The sequence below is a fragment of the Neopsephotus bourkii genome, unplaced genomic scaffold (assembly GCF_033783945.1).
Source record: "Neopsephotus bourkii isolate Nb327-2 ecotype Australia unplaced genomic scaffold, CSIRO-AGI_Nbou_v1 NB_1423, whole genome shotgun sequence".
NCBI lineage: Eukaryota > Metazoa > Chordata > Aves > Psittaciformes > Psittacidae > Neopsephotus > Neopsephotus bourkii.
Genome location: NW_026901900.1, coordinates 1,557,310 through 1,575,235, shown reverse-complemented (window position 1 = coordinate 1,575,235; position 17,926 = coordinate 1,557,310). Strand labels below are relative to the sequence as shown.

Genomic DNA, 17,926 nt, shown 5'->3' with positions numbered 1-17,926 from the left:
CAGAACCGCTGTACTGACACTGACGCTGATCACCAGTGGCTGAATGATATACAATGTGTGAACATACCATTGTAATCATCAGTAGCACACCCAGGAGAAATGATGACATTCTGACTAAGTGCATATTTCATCCATGGGGCATACTTCAGGCTGCATCATCTGCAGAGCAGGAGGCTGCTTACAAGAAAAGGAAATCCATACGTTTTGCATGTATGATGAGTGAGAAGAGCGCTGATTAATTGTCAAGTACTGAGGACCCTACAGTGGTGCCTTCAGACTCAGATAAGCCAGCCTGATGCAGGTTTTTGAAACAGCTTGCATTGTACCTATCTGCCTGCCCTATTGAAGCACATTTTCAGAGGCTGAACTGCTAATGAAACATAAATGAACCAGATATCTGTTATATATACATATATATATATAAAATAATCTGCAAGATTGCATCTAAGTCACTGACAGCAAGACTTGAAACTAGAAGGGGTTGTTTTAAGATGTCTGCATGTGCAAGACAAAATGAATTATCTTTATAGTGATCTAACTACTTGTAAAGAGACTGCAAAAATAAAGCCTCCATTTAAAAAAAGTATTTCCACTTTCTGTTGTATGTAGGAGTGTGACAGAAGAACAAAATCCACAGAATGACCTTTCTTTCCCATTCAGTGTAGACTTTTTAAAAACTGTACAGTCTATGCTGCTTGAAATTTTTTTACCTTCTTTATCTGAAATGTTGTAGAAGTTAGTATTGTTTGTATCTCTTGTCAGGGAGGTCAAACGCCTCTGAACTCCAGTCTAATCCTAGGTAGGTCTTTTACTTGCTTGTTTTTGAAATGCTGAAGTATCTACTTAAAGGCTGTTTCCACATTAGTGGTAGCAGAACATCCCAGATAACTATGGTGATAACACATAATAGGGCTCTGTCAGACCTATTTCTGACACTCCGGTTAGACCCAACTCACTCTGAAGTACATTCTTGGTCACTGAAAGGTATCTAGACTCCATTAACTCCACGGATTACCTCTCTACTGAAGAGAGCTCAGAAAGGCAGCTACTGTCATGCAATCTGAACTGCCTTAGGGCATCTGAGACATCTGCTCAGAGCTCTCATAGCGCCTACTGGAGACCTATGTCTTTCTGAATGGGCAGTCAGATGTTAGGTAGGGTATCTTGGAGTATCTCAAATGACAAAAAGCACCTATGTTGAGACAACTGAAATAAGACCTTCCTTCAGACACCTACATTTAGACATCTAGAAGCTGAAACCTGCTCTAGCTACTACACAGAGTTTCATACACAATAAAGGCAGAAAATGTAATAATGAAAATTATCAGTAAGTACAGATGTCTGGAATTGGCATCTTTGTTCACACTCTCAGCAGAAGAGGAAATAGTAAAGCAGGAGCTGCTGTCCTCATGGTTGCTCTGGGAAGCTGTTCATATTATTCCATTTTTTCCATGTGAAAGTACCCGAGCTGATTTTGTTCAACACTTTCTGTGTTGTGGCTTGTTGAGATGAAAAATTTACAAAACACAAAGTCCTAGGCTACACTGCAGATTTTTTTCCTCATTTCTTTTTATGAAATGTAAAACCATATTTATGTTTGAGCTTCTGTCAGCATGGTATTGGGTTAGGTACAAGGTCTTGTAATTATATCCAAGCATCTGACATTGATGCCTTTCTTTTTCCAAGTGAAGCTGAGTAAAAGTGGTCAGCTATGTAATTGCTTTGACCAAAGAAAGAAGATTAAAGTCATTTTTGTTATTGCATAGGTTCACGGAGATGTTAGCAAACTCTCTTACTTCTGAAATCCTATAAAATTCAGGAAAATAAAAATGGGCTTGAGTGAAGGCTTTTTTTAGGAAAAAGTTTTGGGTCAACTCAAAGGTGGAATGAAATTATTGATTCTTACTGTTCTAATTTGTCCTGGACAAATTTGTAAAGGTTACACGCACAAAAATCCAACCTGTTATGAACCTGTGGATGGATTGTTGTGGTCACTACAAACACCAAAGGTATAGGAAAATCAAAGCCCAGAGATATTAACATGACCACAAAAATGGGTAAGAGTTGCTGCCTTTTCTGCCACCTTTCTTTGGTGCTTTTCCACTTTCCCAAGAGTGCCAAGGAGACTCATGTGTCTTCCCTTACCATGTTCTGCAGTCAGTACTGTTGCTCCAGTGGTTTGGAGCGTGCACTGCTCTGGTCTTTTCTACCTTCCATCTGCTGAAGGGTCAGCAGTGAGATGTGAACTCAGTAAGCCCAGGCAGGCAAACTGAAAATGGGACAAGGGGAAGAGAGAAGCCCATGTGAAAGACAAGATACAGGGCCAGAAACTGAGGTAGAAAAGGAGGGATTGTGGAGGTGACAGTTTGAACATCAGATGGTACACCAGGCTTTGGCTCCTACATAGTATCTGTTATTTTTTCTGGTTTAGACTGCAAACAAAACAAGAGATTAAAAGATGCTGTGTTACTTGAATTCCTTGTCCAACTTGTTGTATATCTTTGTAGATCTCACTATGGTTCTTAAGTACTTGGCACATAACAGTAATAAAACCATTCTTCTCCACAAAATCAGCCATTCTTCCGAATGGGGCTTTGTCTTGATATCCACTGTTCTACGGTTTTGCAGCTAGAATTCCTTCAGGAGATGTCCCTGCTACGTATGAAATGGTAGAAGAGAAATGCACTGTAGAGCATCATATTACAAAACAGTTGATGTCACCTTCTGCATCCAGAGTAGTTTTACAGGCTGTGTGACAGTCTTCAGGTCTCAATGAACAACTGCAGCATAAAGCTTGGACTTGTGTCTCTCTGAAGTTATTCTCCACTTAGTGAATAATTTTTGGTCTGCACTGGTTTTGAGGTTTGTTGGTAATACTTGAGGTGCTACATAGCACTGCTTCTGCTCTCTAATTGGATATCTTATTAAAACTATCCTTCCCAGAACAAAAGAATCTTGTAAGAATTGCTTACAACTCAGCAGTGACATAGGCATTAGTGTGCTGCTCTGGGTGCCTTCCAGACATAAAAGAGAACACAGGGTTTGATCCATAATTGTTATTTACATGCAAAAGGTTTTGTTCCTTTTAGTCATCCTGACTTCTACCCCTTCACCCCCACCATGTCTTCCTCCTCCCTGTTTCCATTCCTGTCCATTCTCCTGGATCCTCGTCTTAGAGAAGCTCTGATTTCAACAGCTGGCCAGTGAAAAGAAGGCATTGGCACTATAGACACTAGTTCTCTCTCTGCCCAGAATCTACTTGTGAATTTAATGAGAACGGAAGTCTTGCTATCTCAAGGGACATTAATGCCTCATGGCCCTTCTCCATGCCCGTTGTTTCAGCCAGAGGCCAGGTTCAACCATGGGTTTGTGTGAGAGGGACTGTCTGCTGTTAAAGGGACCTTTGCCTGAACAGAGATGAGATACTTAAACTTATCCTGCTTTCCACAGACAGTCATGTAGGTCAGGATTGTAGCAAAAAACTCTGTATCCAAGCGCATCTCAGATGGCCGATTTGAAATCTAAATACAAGCTCAGGCTTTCCCCAGGCTCAGAAAAATCATGCTTGGCATTTAAGTCCAGAATATAAGGTAGTTGCAGTTGTTGGGTTTGGAACTTGTACTGTATCTGGGCTGATAAGATGTTTGAGATGCAATTCAGTGAGGTACTCCTTCCCCAAAATAGAACTATTTTTATGAGTACTATGAAAACAAAGGGTAAATTATATGAAAATACAGTCTTATTTAGGAGTAGAAAAACTTACAGCGATTTCAGCTCCAAAGACTTTGCTTAATTTTTACTATCTTAGCTAAATATAGACTGAATATGTTATTTTAGGCTGTTCCACTGCTGCTTTCACTGAAAGGAGGCAGATGTTCTTGAAAGACTAACTTTACACATTCAACATCGAAAATTTTGACATGCTTATAGATGTAAAGACCAGCACTGTGGGCATTAGATTTTGTTCTTGTAGTACTCGTTATTATTATTATTTGAAAAATTAATCTATTTGCACTACTCTAGCTCTTTATTAGTTTCCTATATACCTGGAGTTCTTAGATAGGATCATAAACTACTGTTGATTTCTCAACACTGCTTCCCAGAGCTGTCATAAAGGAGATAATTAACACAGTGAGGATCTTAAAGTGGATCTACAGGCGTGTCTATGGAGAGAATTTCAGAAAAAACTAAGGTAAGTTCATTAAAGGACTGAACACAGCAAATAGATGAGAAGGTACTTTAATACCCCATAACAATTATCTTCCTCACTTCTCACTGGTCTTAAACTGCTTGTCCTCTGAGGATGATTAAAAGAAGGATGTAAGGTTACTTCAACTCTGCTAGGCCACACTTAATCCAGCAACCTAAAGAAAATAACACTACCTGCGTGGTTCATCTTAACTTTTTATGGTGCATTGACTAAGCAAGACATACCCTATACACAGGACTTCAAATGGTTTTGCCTTTGAAATCTCTAAAATATATGGGTGGGCCGGAACGGCATCTTGGTCATTTTCCATTCCCTGATTCTGCAAGCTGGCCTTTCAGACCTCCACTCAGGTGGGTAGTCCTGTGGCTGTGAGTGGAGTTCTGCAAGTACACATTCACTGATAAAATGGTACCCTGCCTTACAATGAATGGGAGGTTAGAAAGAACAAGGATTTGTTTTAGAAGTTCTGAAAACTTGGCCATATGCAAAAATATTGGGTCATAAGCCATTTTTTCTTAATCCTGCAAAGGTAAGAATAAAATGTGTGTGGCCCCATAAAAAGCTTAACTCTGCAGGTTGTTCTTATTTTTTACCATGAAGAGCTGCTTAATACCGCACAAAAAAAATGTCAACAGGATTGTCAGGAAGGACTGACAACAAGACATCAATAAAAGTGTTATTAAGCAGTATTCAAACCATTCTACCTTCCCTTTTGCTAGGCATACGGAAACGTATAAACACATTGGTGTACCAACACATCTCTAAGTATGTGCACAGACCTGTGAACCTCAAAGGGCTATTGCAAGAATGTCTGAGGTTCAGGTCATTATTTTCAGGATTTTGAGTGTTCTTCTATATATTATGGTTCTAAGGCAGAATGACACTAAATATGAGAACATGGAAGTAACAGAATGAAGAAGCATAGAACAGTTTGGGTTGGAAGGGACCTTCAGTGTCTGTGCTAATCACACATTTGGGTTAATCAGAGAAATAACCTTTGTGCATGTGCTTGATTTTCAGATGTCTTCTTGCTCTTGGCAGATTGAATCTGGATTTGTACAGTAAAATGAATGCGGAAGAGAAGGACTTCTATACATATTTTTTAAAAGTATGAGGAGTTAGTACCCACAATTCTGTTTAAAAGTGGAAAAGGAAATGACACAAGAAAAATGAGCTGAGTTTGCACTTAGCATATTCAGCTTATTTTGCACTTCAGCTCATAAGCACCTTGATACAAAGATTGGAACAAGAGAAAAAGAGAGACATCCTGAAAATATAAAATGGCTTAAAAACCCCACCGGTTGTGAGAAAGTCAGCTGTTCTTTTTATGGTTCTCTATAAAATCTTTTCACATAAGAAAAATTATATTAATAATTATTAACATTTGAGTTAGCATACAAGATACATTTTTTGTTAGCAAAACTTCCAGGATACTTCCTTGAAGGAGGAGCTCACCTTGCTTTGAGCACAGATTTACATACACAGGTTTTCCCGTCTCTCTGGCTTCTAGCTGCCTCCATCTGTGAAGGTATTTCTTACTCTGCTTGGCCATTACCTTCTGGCCTTGCTTTGTGAGAAAGAGAGAGCTGTTGGCCACCGTAAGGAGCCCGTCCTCCTCATGGCAAGTCCACCTGACTGCCTCGAGACAATCAACAATGATGCTGCGAGATGAAAGGGCAAAGCGGGTAGAGATGCTCAGGCACTGGGCAGATTTCACATGGAGAAGCTTGTCATCTGCTGTCCACTGCCATTCCTGGTTGGGGTTGGTCATATTGCACTTTTCCATAATGACTCCTCTGTTTTCTGAAAGACACTGCTGTTTCTGGACATGGATAATCAGAAACCCCTCTGGAAGAGGAAAATTCCAGAAAAATACAATAGATTACACATGGTTATTTAACAAAAAGCAAATTCTTGACGATTTAAAAAGCATCAGCAAATAAATCCTCCCACTTTCTATGTGCTGAACTTTTCATGAACTTTTCATATGTTGAACCTATTTAAAATAAACCCCAAACATACAATCCACACAATGCAAGTATTGGTACTGTAAAGAATAAGAATGCATAAAGCAAGTATTGCAGCAAAGGTCACCTCAACCTTCATTATATATAAAAATTAAGAAGAAACTAAACTGGATGTAGAAAAAAAATCAAGAACTACTAACTTTAAATACCAATTCTAAATACCCACTTCCCCTGCTGGAAAATATAGAGAGATCTACATGAGCTCTCAGTTTTCTTTTTTTTTCCAGTTTCAGGACACAGTCCTTTTACAATATAATTTACTGCCTGGAAATTGTTTTAGTAACACCCATAGTATTTCCAAAGAAAACAGAAGAGGACATTCCCAAACCTATATGCCTCTCAGTGCCTGTGCCATTATGGAGGCTCTTTACTGATAGGAAGTACATCTATTTTACTGGATTTACTCCAATGTCTCTATCTGTTAGTTTTGTGACCATCCTAATTCACATTAGATTAGCTCTTTGTGCCACCAGAATGAAAGATCAACACCAAACACTCAAATGAAGAGAACTGCAATGCATTCATCAAAAAAACCCCGAAGTTAGAACAACGAATTCATAACTATTACAGAACACGGAACTGGTTATTTCAAAGGCAGCCTCCCTGCCACATCTTGTTTAGGTTTCTCTTTTTTTCATCTTAGCTACTCAAACATTTCCAGCATCATTAGTGACAAAGTGCTAAACCCAACAAGTGTATTTATTTCCCTTGGTTGAGGTTTGTCATCCCCCTGTTTCTACAGACTGAGTATTTTCTAACTAAGCACCACAGAAAACTTCTGGCTCTGGAAGTTTCACAGAGTAGGAATAAAAAATAGGAATCTCCCCTTCAAAAACCTCAGCTCCTGGATTGTCTAGCAGGAGGTCTTTGTAAAAATGAAAAGAGGTATCTCTAGCATAGAAGGGGACAGTTTATTTTCGTTTGAAAAGCGATCTAAACAGAACGGGCTATGTTGGCCCTGCCCCCATTCCTCCTCTATGAACCCCAGCAAAGAAATGACTCAGGTTTTGTAAGTCACCAGCTCCGCCGCAGGGCTCTGCTCAGAGGCAGAAAAAGCAACCCAGTGGAGGGGAAGTGGGGAGAGACACTTACCTGAGAATGTCAAGGCAAGACAGGTAGAAACCAGGACATGAAATAAAGAATCCATTTTCCCTCTAGCAACTCCCCACGCTTCTCTTAAAAAAAACCCACCTCAGATAAGTGAAGCGAAGGCTAGGAAGGAAATGTGCCTTCACAGGGGGAAAAAGTCAGTGACGAGCACTTCCTTCTATTCAATTGTTTTGGGGAGTTTTACACCACTTTGTCCTTTCATATCATTCTTCAGAGTTTAGTAGTTGCTTTATTTTGGAAAAATACAAGCAAGAGAGAGAGGTTTTCAAACACCTGGGGAACTAAGAGGTGATATTGTATCTCTTTAGAATAAAAGCGAAGGGTTTATACTTTTGTGTAATTCGTTGCCTGTGAAATATTGAAAGTCTGCAGGTGATCTGGATGGTGCTGAATGAGTATATCCCGTATTATCCAGAGAATAAACAAACATTATATATAATCAAATGAAATATTGATATCAATGCTTCTAACTCTACATGTTCTAAAAGCCAAGTGGATGGGGGAGGGAGCGAGAAGAGGAAGAGGAGGAGGCAAAGCTCTGGGGTTTGCACCAGGTCTTACACAAACTCTCTCCAATGGATCATGTGATGCTGGTTTTGCCTTCCCATCAGGTGATCCACCTTGATCCATGTCAGTGGGAGATTGCCTGTGTCCTCTGGATTGGTTCTCTAGTGGTCTAAAGGAATGGTGAAGGCTGAACAAACTGTACTGGGCTGTGCCTGTTTACGGGAATACAAGAGGTTGTGGTGCATTACCTGCTCTAGGTTAAGAAAAGACAGTTCAGTAAATATTTTATATCAAGTGCAATTTATTAGCAGTATGAAGCAAAGTCAACATCACTGCATTAAAAACTCATTATACCCTGTAAACAGACCTCCCAGTGCTGTAAGTCGTAACGCCAACTTCGCATTTCTCTTAAAAACAAACTCTTGCAGAACAGTAAAGGAAACAGTCATAGCAGCATTTTCTGTCTTGTATAACCTGTCATGGAACAGTCTATATCACCAAAGGTATCTATCCCTTACTGAAAGAGACAGAGCAGATAAACAACATAAGCAAAAAATTCCTTATTAATAAAAGACAGACAAATATTTAAAATTCTTACCATTTAATATATGCTACAAAGTTTTCTTTTAAAAGTAAAATGACTTACACAATTTACAAATACATTTTATTCGGGTCTGTAGCATAAGAATGTTCTGAGACAATCAACGGCATAGGGTAAATACGTACACACTGATTAACAGACATTGTGCTCTGCAACTGCTCTGTAAGACCTACAGTAAATACACATTTAATAGTTAATAGTATGAAGAACATGTATTTCCATATAAAATATGAACCGTTTTTGAATATTTTCAAAACCAAGACTTTTCATTTTTTTTGTCACCTTTTTTTTTATCCATAATTGAACACTTGCAATTTTAGCAGCAAGGATATTATGTGGCCAAGAAACAAGCTCACCACATAATCAGTAATAGCACTTTACAGTACAGTTAACAGTCCATTCACAAGACAGTTTGCAAACGTTAAAGCATTTATACACTTGATAAACATTTCTTCTGTAGAAGTTCCAATGTCCATCCAACTGCAGCAGTAGCACATACATACATTCCATATGGCAGATATCAGTATTACAGAATTAAACCCACCTTTAGATATATACGCAAAATCCATGTGTAGTACAGCACCTTCTTTCAGCACAGTACCTTCTTTATAAATCATTTTTGGGAAGCTCACAATACATTCATATATAGTAAGGGTCCACAAATCTCTATAGTTTCGCCAAACCGTCCGCAGTACTTTCAGAAGTTGGCCTCAAAGCCGCTCTTCCCACTTCAGTAAACTCCTTGAAGAAGCTGCTGGTAGGTAATGAAACAAATTACCTCAAGAGACTTGCATTTGGTTTTACACTCCTTGGCTTCACTGGACAGCTTCTGCAGAAAGTCTGCTTTCATACAGACTCAGCGCATGGTGCACAAATTCATACTGTTCACTGGTCTGCACCATTCCACCCCTGAAAAGGAAACACATTGGAATGAAATCTTAAGAATGCAACAATCTGCAGCCCCTGCCAGCTCCTTGACCACCAAATAATACAAGACCATTTCTCAGTGTTTTACTGAGGGTTTGTTTGAGTAAGTGGGAGACATGCCTGAGCAGAAGTACTTTTTTCATATATTATACTATCCAGCACATGCCCAGCATGAGCCACCATTCCTGACTCCGTCAGGGTAAGAACTGGAGAGGAAAACATCTGGCATCTACACTGCTAAAACCTACATTTAAAATTCAACACATTCTAAGAGAATACTGCTCAGTCATTTGGGCAAGGAAGGCCAGATACATGGACCCAGCAGTACTACTATGGAGCAAGGGAGTAGTCAGAATGTGGCCTTTCATTTTTTGTCCTTTACTAAAAATGTAACCTTTGGTGACCCTCAGATCTCCTGTGCAGAGAGCAGCTCTTCCTGTCCTCTTTCTAACGCCTACAATGCATCCTGTCTGAACAGCAGCCACCTAAGAAATTTTACTGCAATGACTCATTTCAGCACCAACAATACAAAAGAGTTTAACTTGACCATAAAAAGGACTAGTTACAGTCAGCTTGGATTAGATGCCTACATTTAATATATTCAACTGCTAACAATCCCTTTTTCAGGTCTAAGTATGAGGATCAAGTCCCACATCTCTGGTGCCAGCTGCAGGGTGGTGGGAAGCGGATGATGTCCTCCAGGAGGTAGGTGTGGTATTTAATAAGAGTAATACCACTGAGCTCTGAAATTAAACTCAGCCTCTTTCTGACAGTCCTTAGGTCTCCCAGGTCTCACTTCTCACGGAGTGAAGCCTCAAGTTCACTTAATTTCACTTCTATTATCTCATCTGCCAGGGTATTCAAAGCTACCTACTCTGCTTCTAGAACCAAGCCCCCAGTTCATCCTCCGCATACCCTGGAACAGCTACTTACCTTTGGGAGGATGAAGGACTAAGTGACCTTAGTGGGAAGGAAGACATTAATTGTGCATTGTATTTGGCTTCATCTAGATCTTCAATTAAACAATCAAGTCTGGGAGGGATTCAGCTACAGAGAAATGTCGAAGCCAGGTATCTTAAAGGAGAAGGTCTGACAAACCCTCATGTGATTCCTTTAGACACACTAGCAACAAAAGAGTCTACTGATATATAAAGCTATACAAAAAATGGTAAAAACGTCTCAATGAGTATTGTGCTTTAGTATTAGAGAATGTTATCTGTAACCACAAATTACTTTTATTTTCCTCAGTGGTACTGGATGGTTAAAGGGACATGTCAGGAAAAACATATTTAAAATACCTAGTTCTTGCTGTCTGTGCTTCTCCAGTGAGCTCAGGCAACTGTAGGACACCTTTTAGTAAGCTGCATGTCTATTATGATATGCTAGCCGTAGGAGTTAAATCACAGACCCTTAAATGTTCCCATCCAGTGCAAAATGCAGCAGCCTCTTAGCTTTGCCAACAAGGACATCCACAAATTCATACTCTTGGCTGCCTGCTGTCTTCATCTGCTCTTCTCTGTGCCTGTTCCCTGCCTCGATACCCAGTCAGAGTCTAAAGGTGATGAGAGGGCTTTGCTCTGGTCCTCTCTATTGCCTAGCCTCCTTCCTTCCTTGTCACTACTGCGTCCTGACTTGCCCACACAGCCCTTTCCCAGCCAGCTTCCCTTCCTGTCTCCCCCATCAATTTTCCCCCAAGGTGCTCTCTAAGGGAGTACATTTCCCAGGTTAGATCTGCTGTGTGGAAGGGATAGAGGAAGGTAATGTATCTAGGGAGAAGGACTTGGCAGGAAGTGCAGGTTATGACAAGTTTGGTTGCACTAGGCTGTTTGCGGGGGTGATCCTTGTTCCTTCCTCTTTGGTGTTGACGTAACATACAAAATCCCCAGGAAGGTATGTGCAAGACTGGCTGGGGCTGAGCCCAGCGCTACTGCTTGTGCCCTGTGTGAGCATGACCAAGATGTTATGGTGCTTCTGAACCCTGTATGGGCAAACCAATGCACCTCCCTGTCAACCTAGGGACACCTGACATCTTGGCCTTGTCAGTGCTATTATACACAGGATTTGTAGAGCCATAGAATCACAGACTGGTTTGGGTTGGAAGAGGCCTTAAAGATCATCTTGTTTCAACCCTCCTGCCATGGGCAAGGGACACCTTCCACCAGACCAGGTTGCTCAAAGCCCCATTCAAGCTGGCCTTGAACAGTGCGAGGGATGGGGCAGCCACAGCTTCTCTGGACAACCTCTGCCAGTGCCTCACCAATTTTACAGTAAAGAAAGAACTTCTTCATAATATCTAACCTAAATCTACTTTTAGTAAAAGTAAATCCCTTTTAGTTTAAAACCATTACCCCTTGTCCTATCACTACTGGTAACAATGCTTTCTACATCTTTCTTATAAGTCTTCTACATATATATTGCTGCAAAAAGGTGTCCCTGGAGACTTCTCCAGAACAATCCCAGCTGCTGCAGACTTCCTTCATAGTAGGCATGTTCCAGCTCTCTGACCATTTTCATGACCCTTCTCTGGACCTACTCTACCAGGTCCGTGTCTTTTGTGTGCTGAGTATCCCAAAGCTGGATGCAGTGCTCCAGATGAGGTCTCACAAGGGTGGAGTAGAGGTGAAGAATCACTTTCCTCAACTTCCTGGTCACTATTCTTCTTATACCACCCAGGATGCAATGGGTTTTCTGGGCTGCAAGTCCACATTGCTGACTGATGTCCAACTTTTCATCTACCAGTATCCCCAGGTCCTTCTCCCCTTTGTCCTTGTGCAAGGCTTACATTTAATAGCAAGGAATTATCCGTGACCCTAAGACATCAGTTTGTGCAGAAGGCTGTGTGGTAGAGCATTTCAGGAGGAAATCTGCTCAAGGAGGGAGGTTTCCTCTCTCATGTCCCTAGTGCCTAGAAGGGATGTACCCACAGCTATGGCACCTCCAGGTGTGCAGCCTTCGTCCTCTGCCAGCACACACTGCCAGCTCCTCTGTGAGCTGCTGGCCTCTTTTCTTCTTTGGGACTCTCTGGGGTGGTGCTGGGAAGAAACAGCCCCTGGTATCCTGAGGGCTTGGGGACCACAACCAGCTCTGCCTGGGTAGCCATGGGGGAGGAAAGTGTTCTTTACCGTGCCCTCCGGCTTGCTGCGAGTGCAGCTGGATGCAGTCTGATCCAGAATGAATACGGTGCAGGGTTTGGGATTTATTTTTTTTTTAACCTGTGGCAATTAGTCAAAACACTTAAACAATGAATTGACGCACACTGGAAACTCTTTTCATCCTGTCTGAGGAGCCAAGAGCAAACTTACTGGACGTCATTCCAAGAATGTGACTTTGAGGTTAAGAATGTGCAAAATTTCTCGACATCACAGTCAGTCTTGAAGATGCCTCACATCAAACGTTTCCTGTTTCTGTTGCAAAACTTAAAAAATGATCTGGGAAAAAAGCTAAGCTGAGCAGACCTGTGGGTCTGTCTTTCTATGAATCCACACATAGCATGGCTGTATCTCCATCCTGGGTCAAGATTTTGAGTGGATGGTTCATTTCCTCATGTTAGCTCAGCACATACAATTACTGGCAGGTACATTTACCCCTTAACTTACCCTAAGCAGCTAAGAAGAAAGTGGCACCTGGAAATACCTTACCTAGGAGCCACTCTCTTCTGTCTTATTCCCTGTTGGAGCTCTGATTTATACTGTTTCCAGAGGGGTTACATAAAAACTTAATTAAGCTTCTTTTTCAGCATAACTGCCACCATCTCGAATTTGTCCGGATCTTTGGTTCTCTCTCAGTATGTTGGGCAATGGGAATGTTTTGGTAAACCACTATAGCATCACTGTGAGTCCCTGAAGCGCAGCTCTTTTCTCCTATTACTTAATTCACTTTAGTAGAAATGTGGCCATGGACAAGTGACAAAAAGTTCACACACAAGTGGATACTATCAAATGTGTTTATTCCATCAGCAGGTGTCTGGATGGCTCTGACCATGAGCAAGCCTGGCTGGGAAACTAGTGGAGATGAGGTACCAGGAATGAAATATTCAGTGTACTATTTACGCAGGTTTCTGGCTCTCAGGAGGTCAGATAAAACCATCATGTTCTGCTGAACTCTTTTTCTGTTTTCTAAGGGCAATCTGATGCACAGAGAATAAATTGAAGCTCAGCTGCTGGCCAGTGTCATGAAGAAGACAGCTTCATCACTGTTCTTGCCCTGCTCCTGGTTGTACCCCATTGCTAATGTTGGCCACTTGCAAACAAGTCTAGTGGGACATTAAGTACATTTTACCAGCTCATGCCATATGTAATGACCCAGTCTCACACATCACCTGCCAGTAAGCAACACATCAGCACTGGGTCATCAGTGGAAGCTGGTCTCATCAAGCTACGTCCATGTAAGAGTGATAGTCTGCCACTTTATGAACTGTGTTCATAAAATCTGGTTGGGCTGGCAGTGGCTGCTGTAATCTGAGAAGCTGCTAAACTCTGTTCTAGCAATCTTTGTTATAAACTCCGTGCCAGGTGAGTGAGGTCCATTATGCAATATGGCCAATTTATATAATATGAAACTTAAAAACCTCCCAGAAATATGCAAATCACAAGACTTAACAATTTTTATAACAGGCTTTGTGCCACTGAGATTGCTGTTATGAATGAGTTTCAGATTATATAACTCTCAGGCATTGCCTGCGGTAAAAAGTATACAGTAACTTTTAATTTTTAAAGACATTTTTCTCAGCAAAACTCAGTAACCAAAACCTCTTTTTCTTTTCTTTTATTTGGGTCAGATTTTCATTATCTTTCAAGTTTATCTAGGGTACCAATAGATATAAGAGAGTTCATTGGTCAGATACACTCATTGAAATAGTGTTGTCAATTATAATGCTGAAAATCTAGATTATGTTTTCTATGGCTGAAATAATGACATGAAAAATGACTTAGCTGAGACCAGAGTTTGCTTCCACTTCTCTAAAATGGAGTGTAAAAGCAGTAAGAAAAAGGTCATCTTATAACAGAAACACTAAAGTGGCGGAGAACACTACAAACCTTTTTCAATAAGATGAAGAGATAATCAGAATGGAGTGCTGGAAATTTGGAACTGATAATTTAAAACAGAGTAAGCACTTTTCCCTCAGCTCTCCCATCTTTTTGTGTTGCAGAGGTTTTAGGTCAGTAACTCCCCCTGGGGAAGTTTACACTCCAAGTGACTGGTGTTGCCCTATAAGGACCACACTACAATCTCTAGTAGGATGAAGGCACATGGGAGAGGAAGGCAGAGGGGGTGATCCATAAACATGGTTAACTATATGAATTATGGTCCTTCTGCAATCTGTGGTTCTAGTATCTTTCAGAGGTATTCAGAACACAAAAATCCTGTATTGTACCTTTGACCTAAGCTCTTTTTCAGCATTTGCACCCTTATGGGTTGTTTCCATTTAAAGAAGAAATGCATGTCAAAAGCAGTTAAGATACTTGTGAGGAGATTATATGACCTGGTACCTACAGCAGAAGAGGAACAAGACTTCTCTATTCTTGGTGCAACCCTGTTTATTTACTTTATACAAAATCCTGTTTCCCCAAGCAGAATAAGAAAGAAAAATACAATTAGACCAACAGCTCCCATTGTGCGCAATACCCACATCTTCCTTTCCAACACAAATCTCTCTTCAGCCATGGTTTCACAAAACAAAGCACGCTGCAACAATGCTGGCTTACACTGTTCCTGCTCCCAAGCTGTGAATTCAATCAGGGAATTGATCTGACTTAAGATTTAAGAAAATTCTGCAACAAATGCCTTGCTATTTTCTTAAGCTGGGTACGTTTGCCAACACCATTCAAAACCACCCCCAGCACAGCTGAGGGAATAGCAGCAGCACCAGATTTGGCTCTCTCTGCTGCATAAAGAAGCTACACACTGAGTGAGCCTGGATGTCCCTGTCAATCGAGGCTCAAAGACAATCCCTTGCCTCCAGACTGGCCCATGTCTCTTGTGCCCTAGTAGGATGCTGTAGACAGCAGAAAGCTCCAGGAGGGGAAAAGAGGAATGCCAAGTGCCCAGCAACTGCAGGGTTGCCATCTCAGGACAATTTCATTCAGTGGAGTCTCACACAGTTTCACCCAGAAAAGAATGTTCATTATTCAGCATCTAAAAACAGATGTTACCTTGAACACTCAGCTAACGCTGTCATATGAATCAGCAAAAGTGATGGCTGCTATTTCATGCAAAACAACATTCAACTGTGGTAAGCTTTTCAGAATCATCACTGAATCATTTCAGCAATGATTTCAGCATAATTTCAGAATTATTGACTGATTTTCAGAATCATTGACCTATTTATGGTTCTTCTGGAACTCACCGATCCACTCGTAGCTGGCAGACAATACTCAATGCATCGACAACTCCTTCTTCCTTCAATTGCTGACAACCAATAGCAGTAGCAATAAAACATCCAGTTCTTCCTATACCAGCACTGAAAAGAAGGCAAAATTTAATAAGGGAATGGAGTTCACGGATCAAAGGAATTAACTGGAAAACACTAAATAGATATGAAAACAGTAAAAACATGAAATGTGGAATTGCTAGAGCCCACAGTTCCAGGGTGCACAACTAGCAAGGGTAGCTTCTCAGCTCACTTGCTTAGAAATGAAAGGGTGGTCCAGTTGTTCTGGGTAATTTGTGAGGCTTGTATGTTTTCAGTCTGCACACAAGTGTATGGCAAGAAAAATAATCTCCAATAGCACCACAAAGTCCAAATAGTCTATGAAGCAGTCCAAACAAATGATGGAGATATGCACTGAGATGGGGAAAAGTCTACCTAAAGGCAAAAACCTTTATGGGGCTTTATGCTCAAAGGCCTCAAAGTATACAGGGATTCTGCTAACCATACCTCTAACCATGAAGGAAAAAGGGATCTAGAACCGTGTTGATGAAGTTAACTCCCTCTCCTGTGATTCTGCAGAAGGGAGAAGGATTTGGTGCTGTAACTCTCCACATTTTCTTGATGCAGGTATGGAAACAGCCATTTTGGCTATTTCTTACTCCCTGGGCCTCCAACACTTTTGAAACTCTCTGCCCCACAATTTTCTGCATAAGTAATGTGAAATTCAGTGCAGCTCATCCCTGTCATGCTGAATGGGCGGAAAATAGCTGAAATAGTTAAAACACGGAGGAGGAGTCAAGATCTCCATGCCTGGCTTTATAGTAAATACTTAACCAGCGGGTGCCTTGCTTTCTTCACCTCTGCAATGGGTATGGATGCTACCTGCCTAATAAGAGCACTGTAAGAGTTACTTAGAATCATAGAATAGTTAGGGTTGGAAAGGACCTTAAGATCATCAAGTTCCAATCCCCCTGCCATGGACAGGGTCACCTCACACTAAACCATATCACCCAAGGCCTCGTCCAACCTGGCCTTGAACACTGACAGGGATGGAGCATTCACAACCGCCCTGGGCAACCTATTCCAGTGCCTCACCACCCTAACAGGAAAGAATTTCCTCCTTATATCCAATCTAAACTTCCCCTGTTTAAGTTTTAACCCATTACCCCTTGTCCTACCACTACAGTCCCTAATGAAGAGTCCATCCCCAGCATCCCCCTATATGCCCCCTTCAGATACTGGAAGGCTGCTATGAGGTCTCCACACAGCCTTCTCTTCTCCAGGCTGAACAGCCCCAACTTTCTCAGCCTATCTTCATATGGGAGGTGCTCCAGTCCCCTGATCATCCTCGTGTCCCTCCTCTGGACTTGTTCCAACAGTTCCATGTCCTTTTTATGTTGAGGACACCAGAATTGTACACAATACTCCAAGTGAGGTCTACTTAAATTAATGCCAGGAAGAATACATTGAGCGTCTCAGATGGAAGCTTGATATATATGAGTGAAAAGTGTTACCAGAAGTATGTTCATTTGCTACAGCTGAAACAAATCACAGTCTACTCACCACAGACTGAAAGATAGGAGTGCTTTAGAGACTCAAGAGCCCTCTCATCTGGAAGCGAAAATTTCCAAGAGGACTCAGCAATATTGAATATATGGGGATGCCTAAACTAACCATGGGGGCATAGTGAGATGTAAAACTGGCAGCATAAGAAATACCAAGTGAGATGAAGATCCTTAGCTGACAGCCTGTCTCCTTGGACATCAATATTTATGAGGAAAATGTATCCAAAAAGAGGAGGACATCATAGTTTCTAAAAAGGGATTTGGAGAAAGCAGTCTAATGCATTCCTCCCATTCACTTCCTCAAATATTGTGAAAACCTTGAATGAGGGTCTAAAGTTTGAAGTGCAGTTGGCTACAATGAAGGGTTCTTTTTCCCCCTTCTTTTGGAGTGGATTAAGTGTTCTTGGACAAGTTCTTAACATGTATTAAGCAAAGACTATTGTTTTCTAATGTATTTTCTTCCTCAGTTTAGGCATGCCAGTCCTATCTTACTACATAGCTTTACTTCAGGCAGTGTTCTACACTTGCATAATATTTCTTCCTGGTATACCCATGAAATATAGACAACTACTTACTCAGAAGTATTTTCAAGCACCCAAACATGGTGTT

At 41.1% G+C, this 17,926-nt stretch overlaps 2 protein-coding genes across 3 annotated transcripts in view; both read right to left on the bottom strand.

The window, feature by feature from the left end:
- Positions 1-7,510, bottom strand: part of PTPRB (protein tyrosine phosphatase receptor type B) — a 64,845-nt gene extending 57,335 nt beyond the window's left edge. Inside the window, exons 1-2 of the mRNA XM_061368007.1 lie at positions 7,330-7,510; positions 5,666-6,058 (exon numbers count right to left, since the gene is read on the bottom strand). Coding sequence (XP_061223991.1) covers positions 5,666-6,058; positions 7,330-7,384 — 448 coding nt within the window. The 5' untranslated portion in view covers positions 7,385-7,510. The remainder of the gene's footprint in view (positions 1-5,665; positions 6,059-7,329) is intronic.
- Positions 7,511-8,135: 625 nt separating this feature from the next.
- PTPRR (protein tyrosine phosphatase receptor type R) overlaps positions 8,136-17,926 on the bottom strand; it is a 149,614-nt gene continuing 139,823 nt past the window's right edge. For both annotated transcript variants that reach the window (XM_061368004.1, XM_061368005.1), the window contains 2 exons: positions 15,729-15,842; positions 8,136-9,364 (listed from right to left, as the gene is read on the bottom strand). In XM_061368004.1, the coding sequence (XP_061223988.1) occupies positions 9,271-9,364; positions 15,729-15,842 (208 nt within the window). In that variant the 3' untranslated portion in view covers positions 8,136-9,270. The remainder of the gene's footprint in view (positions 9,365-15,728; positions 15,843-17,926) is intronic.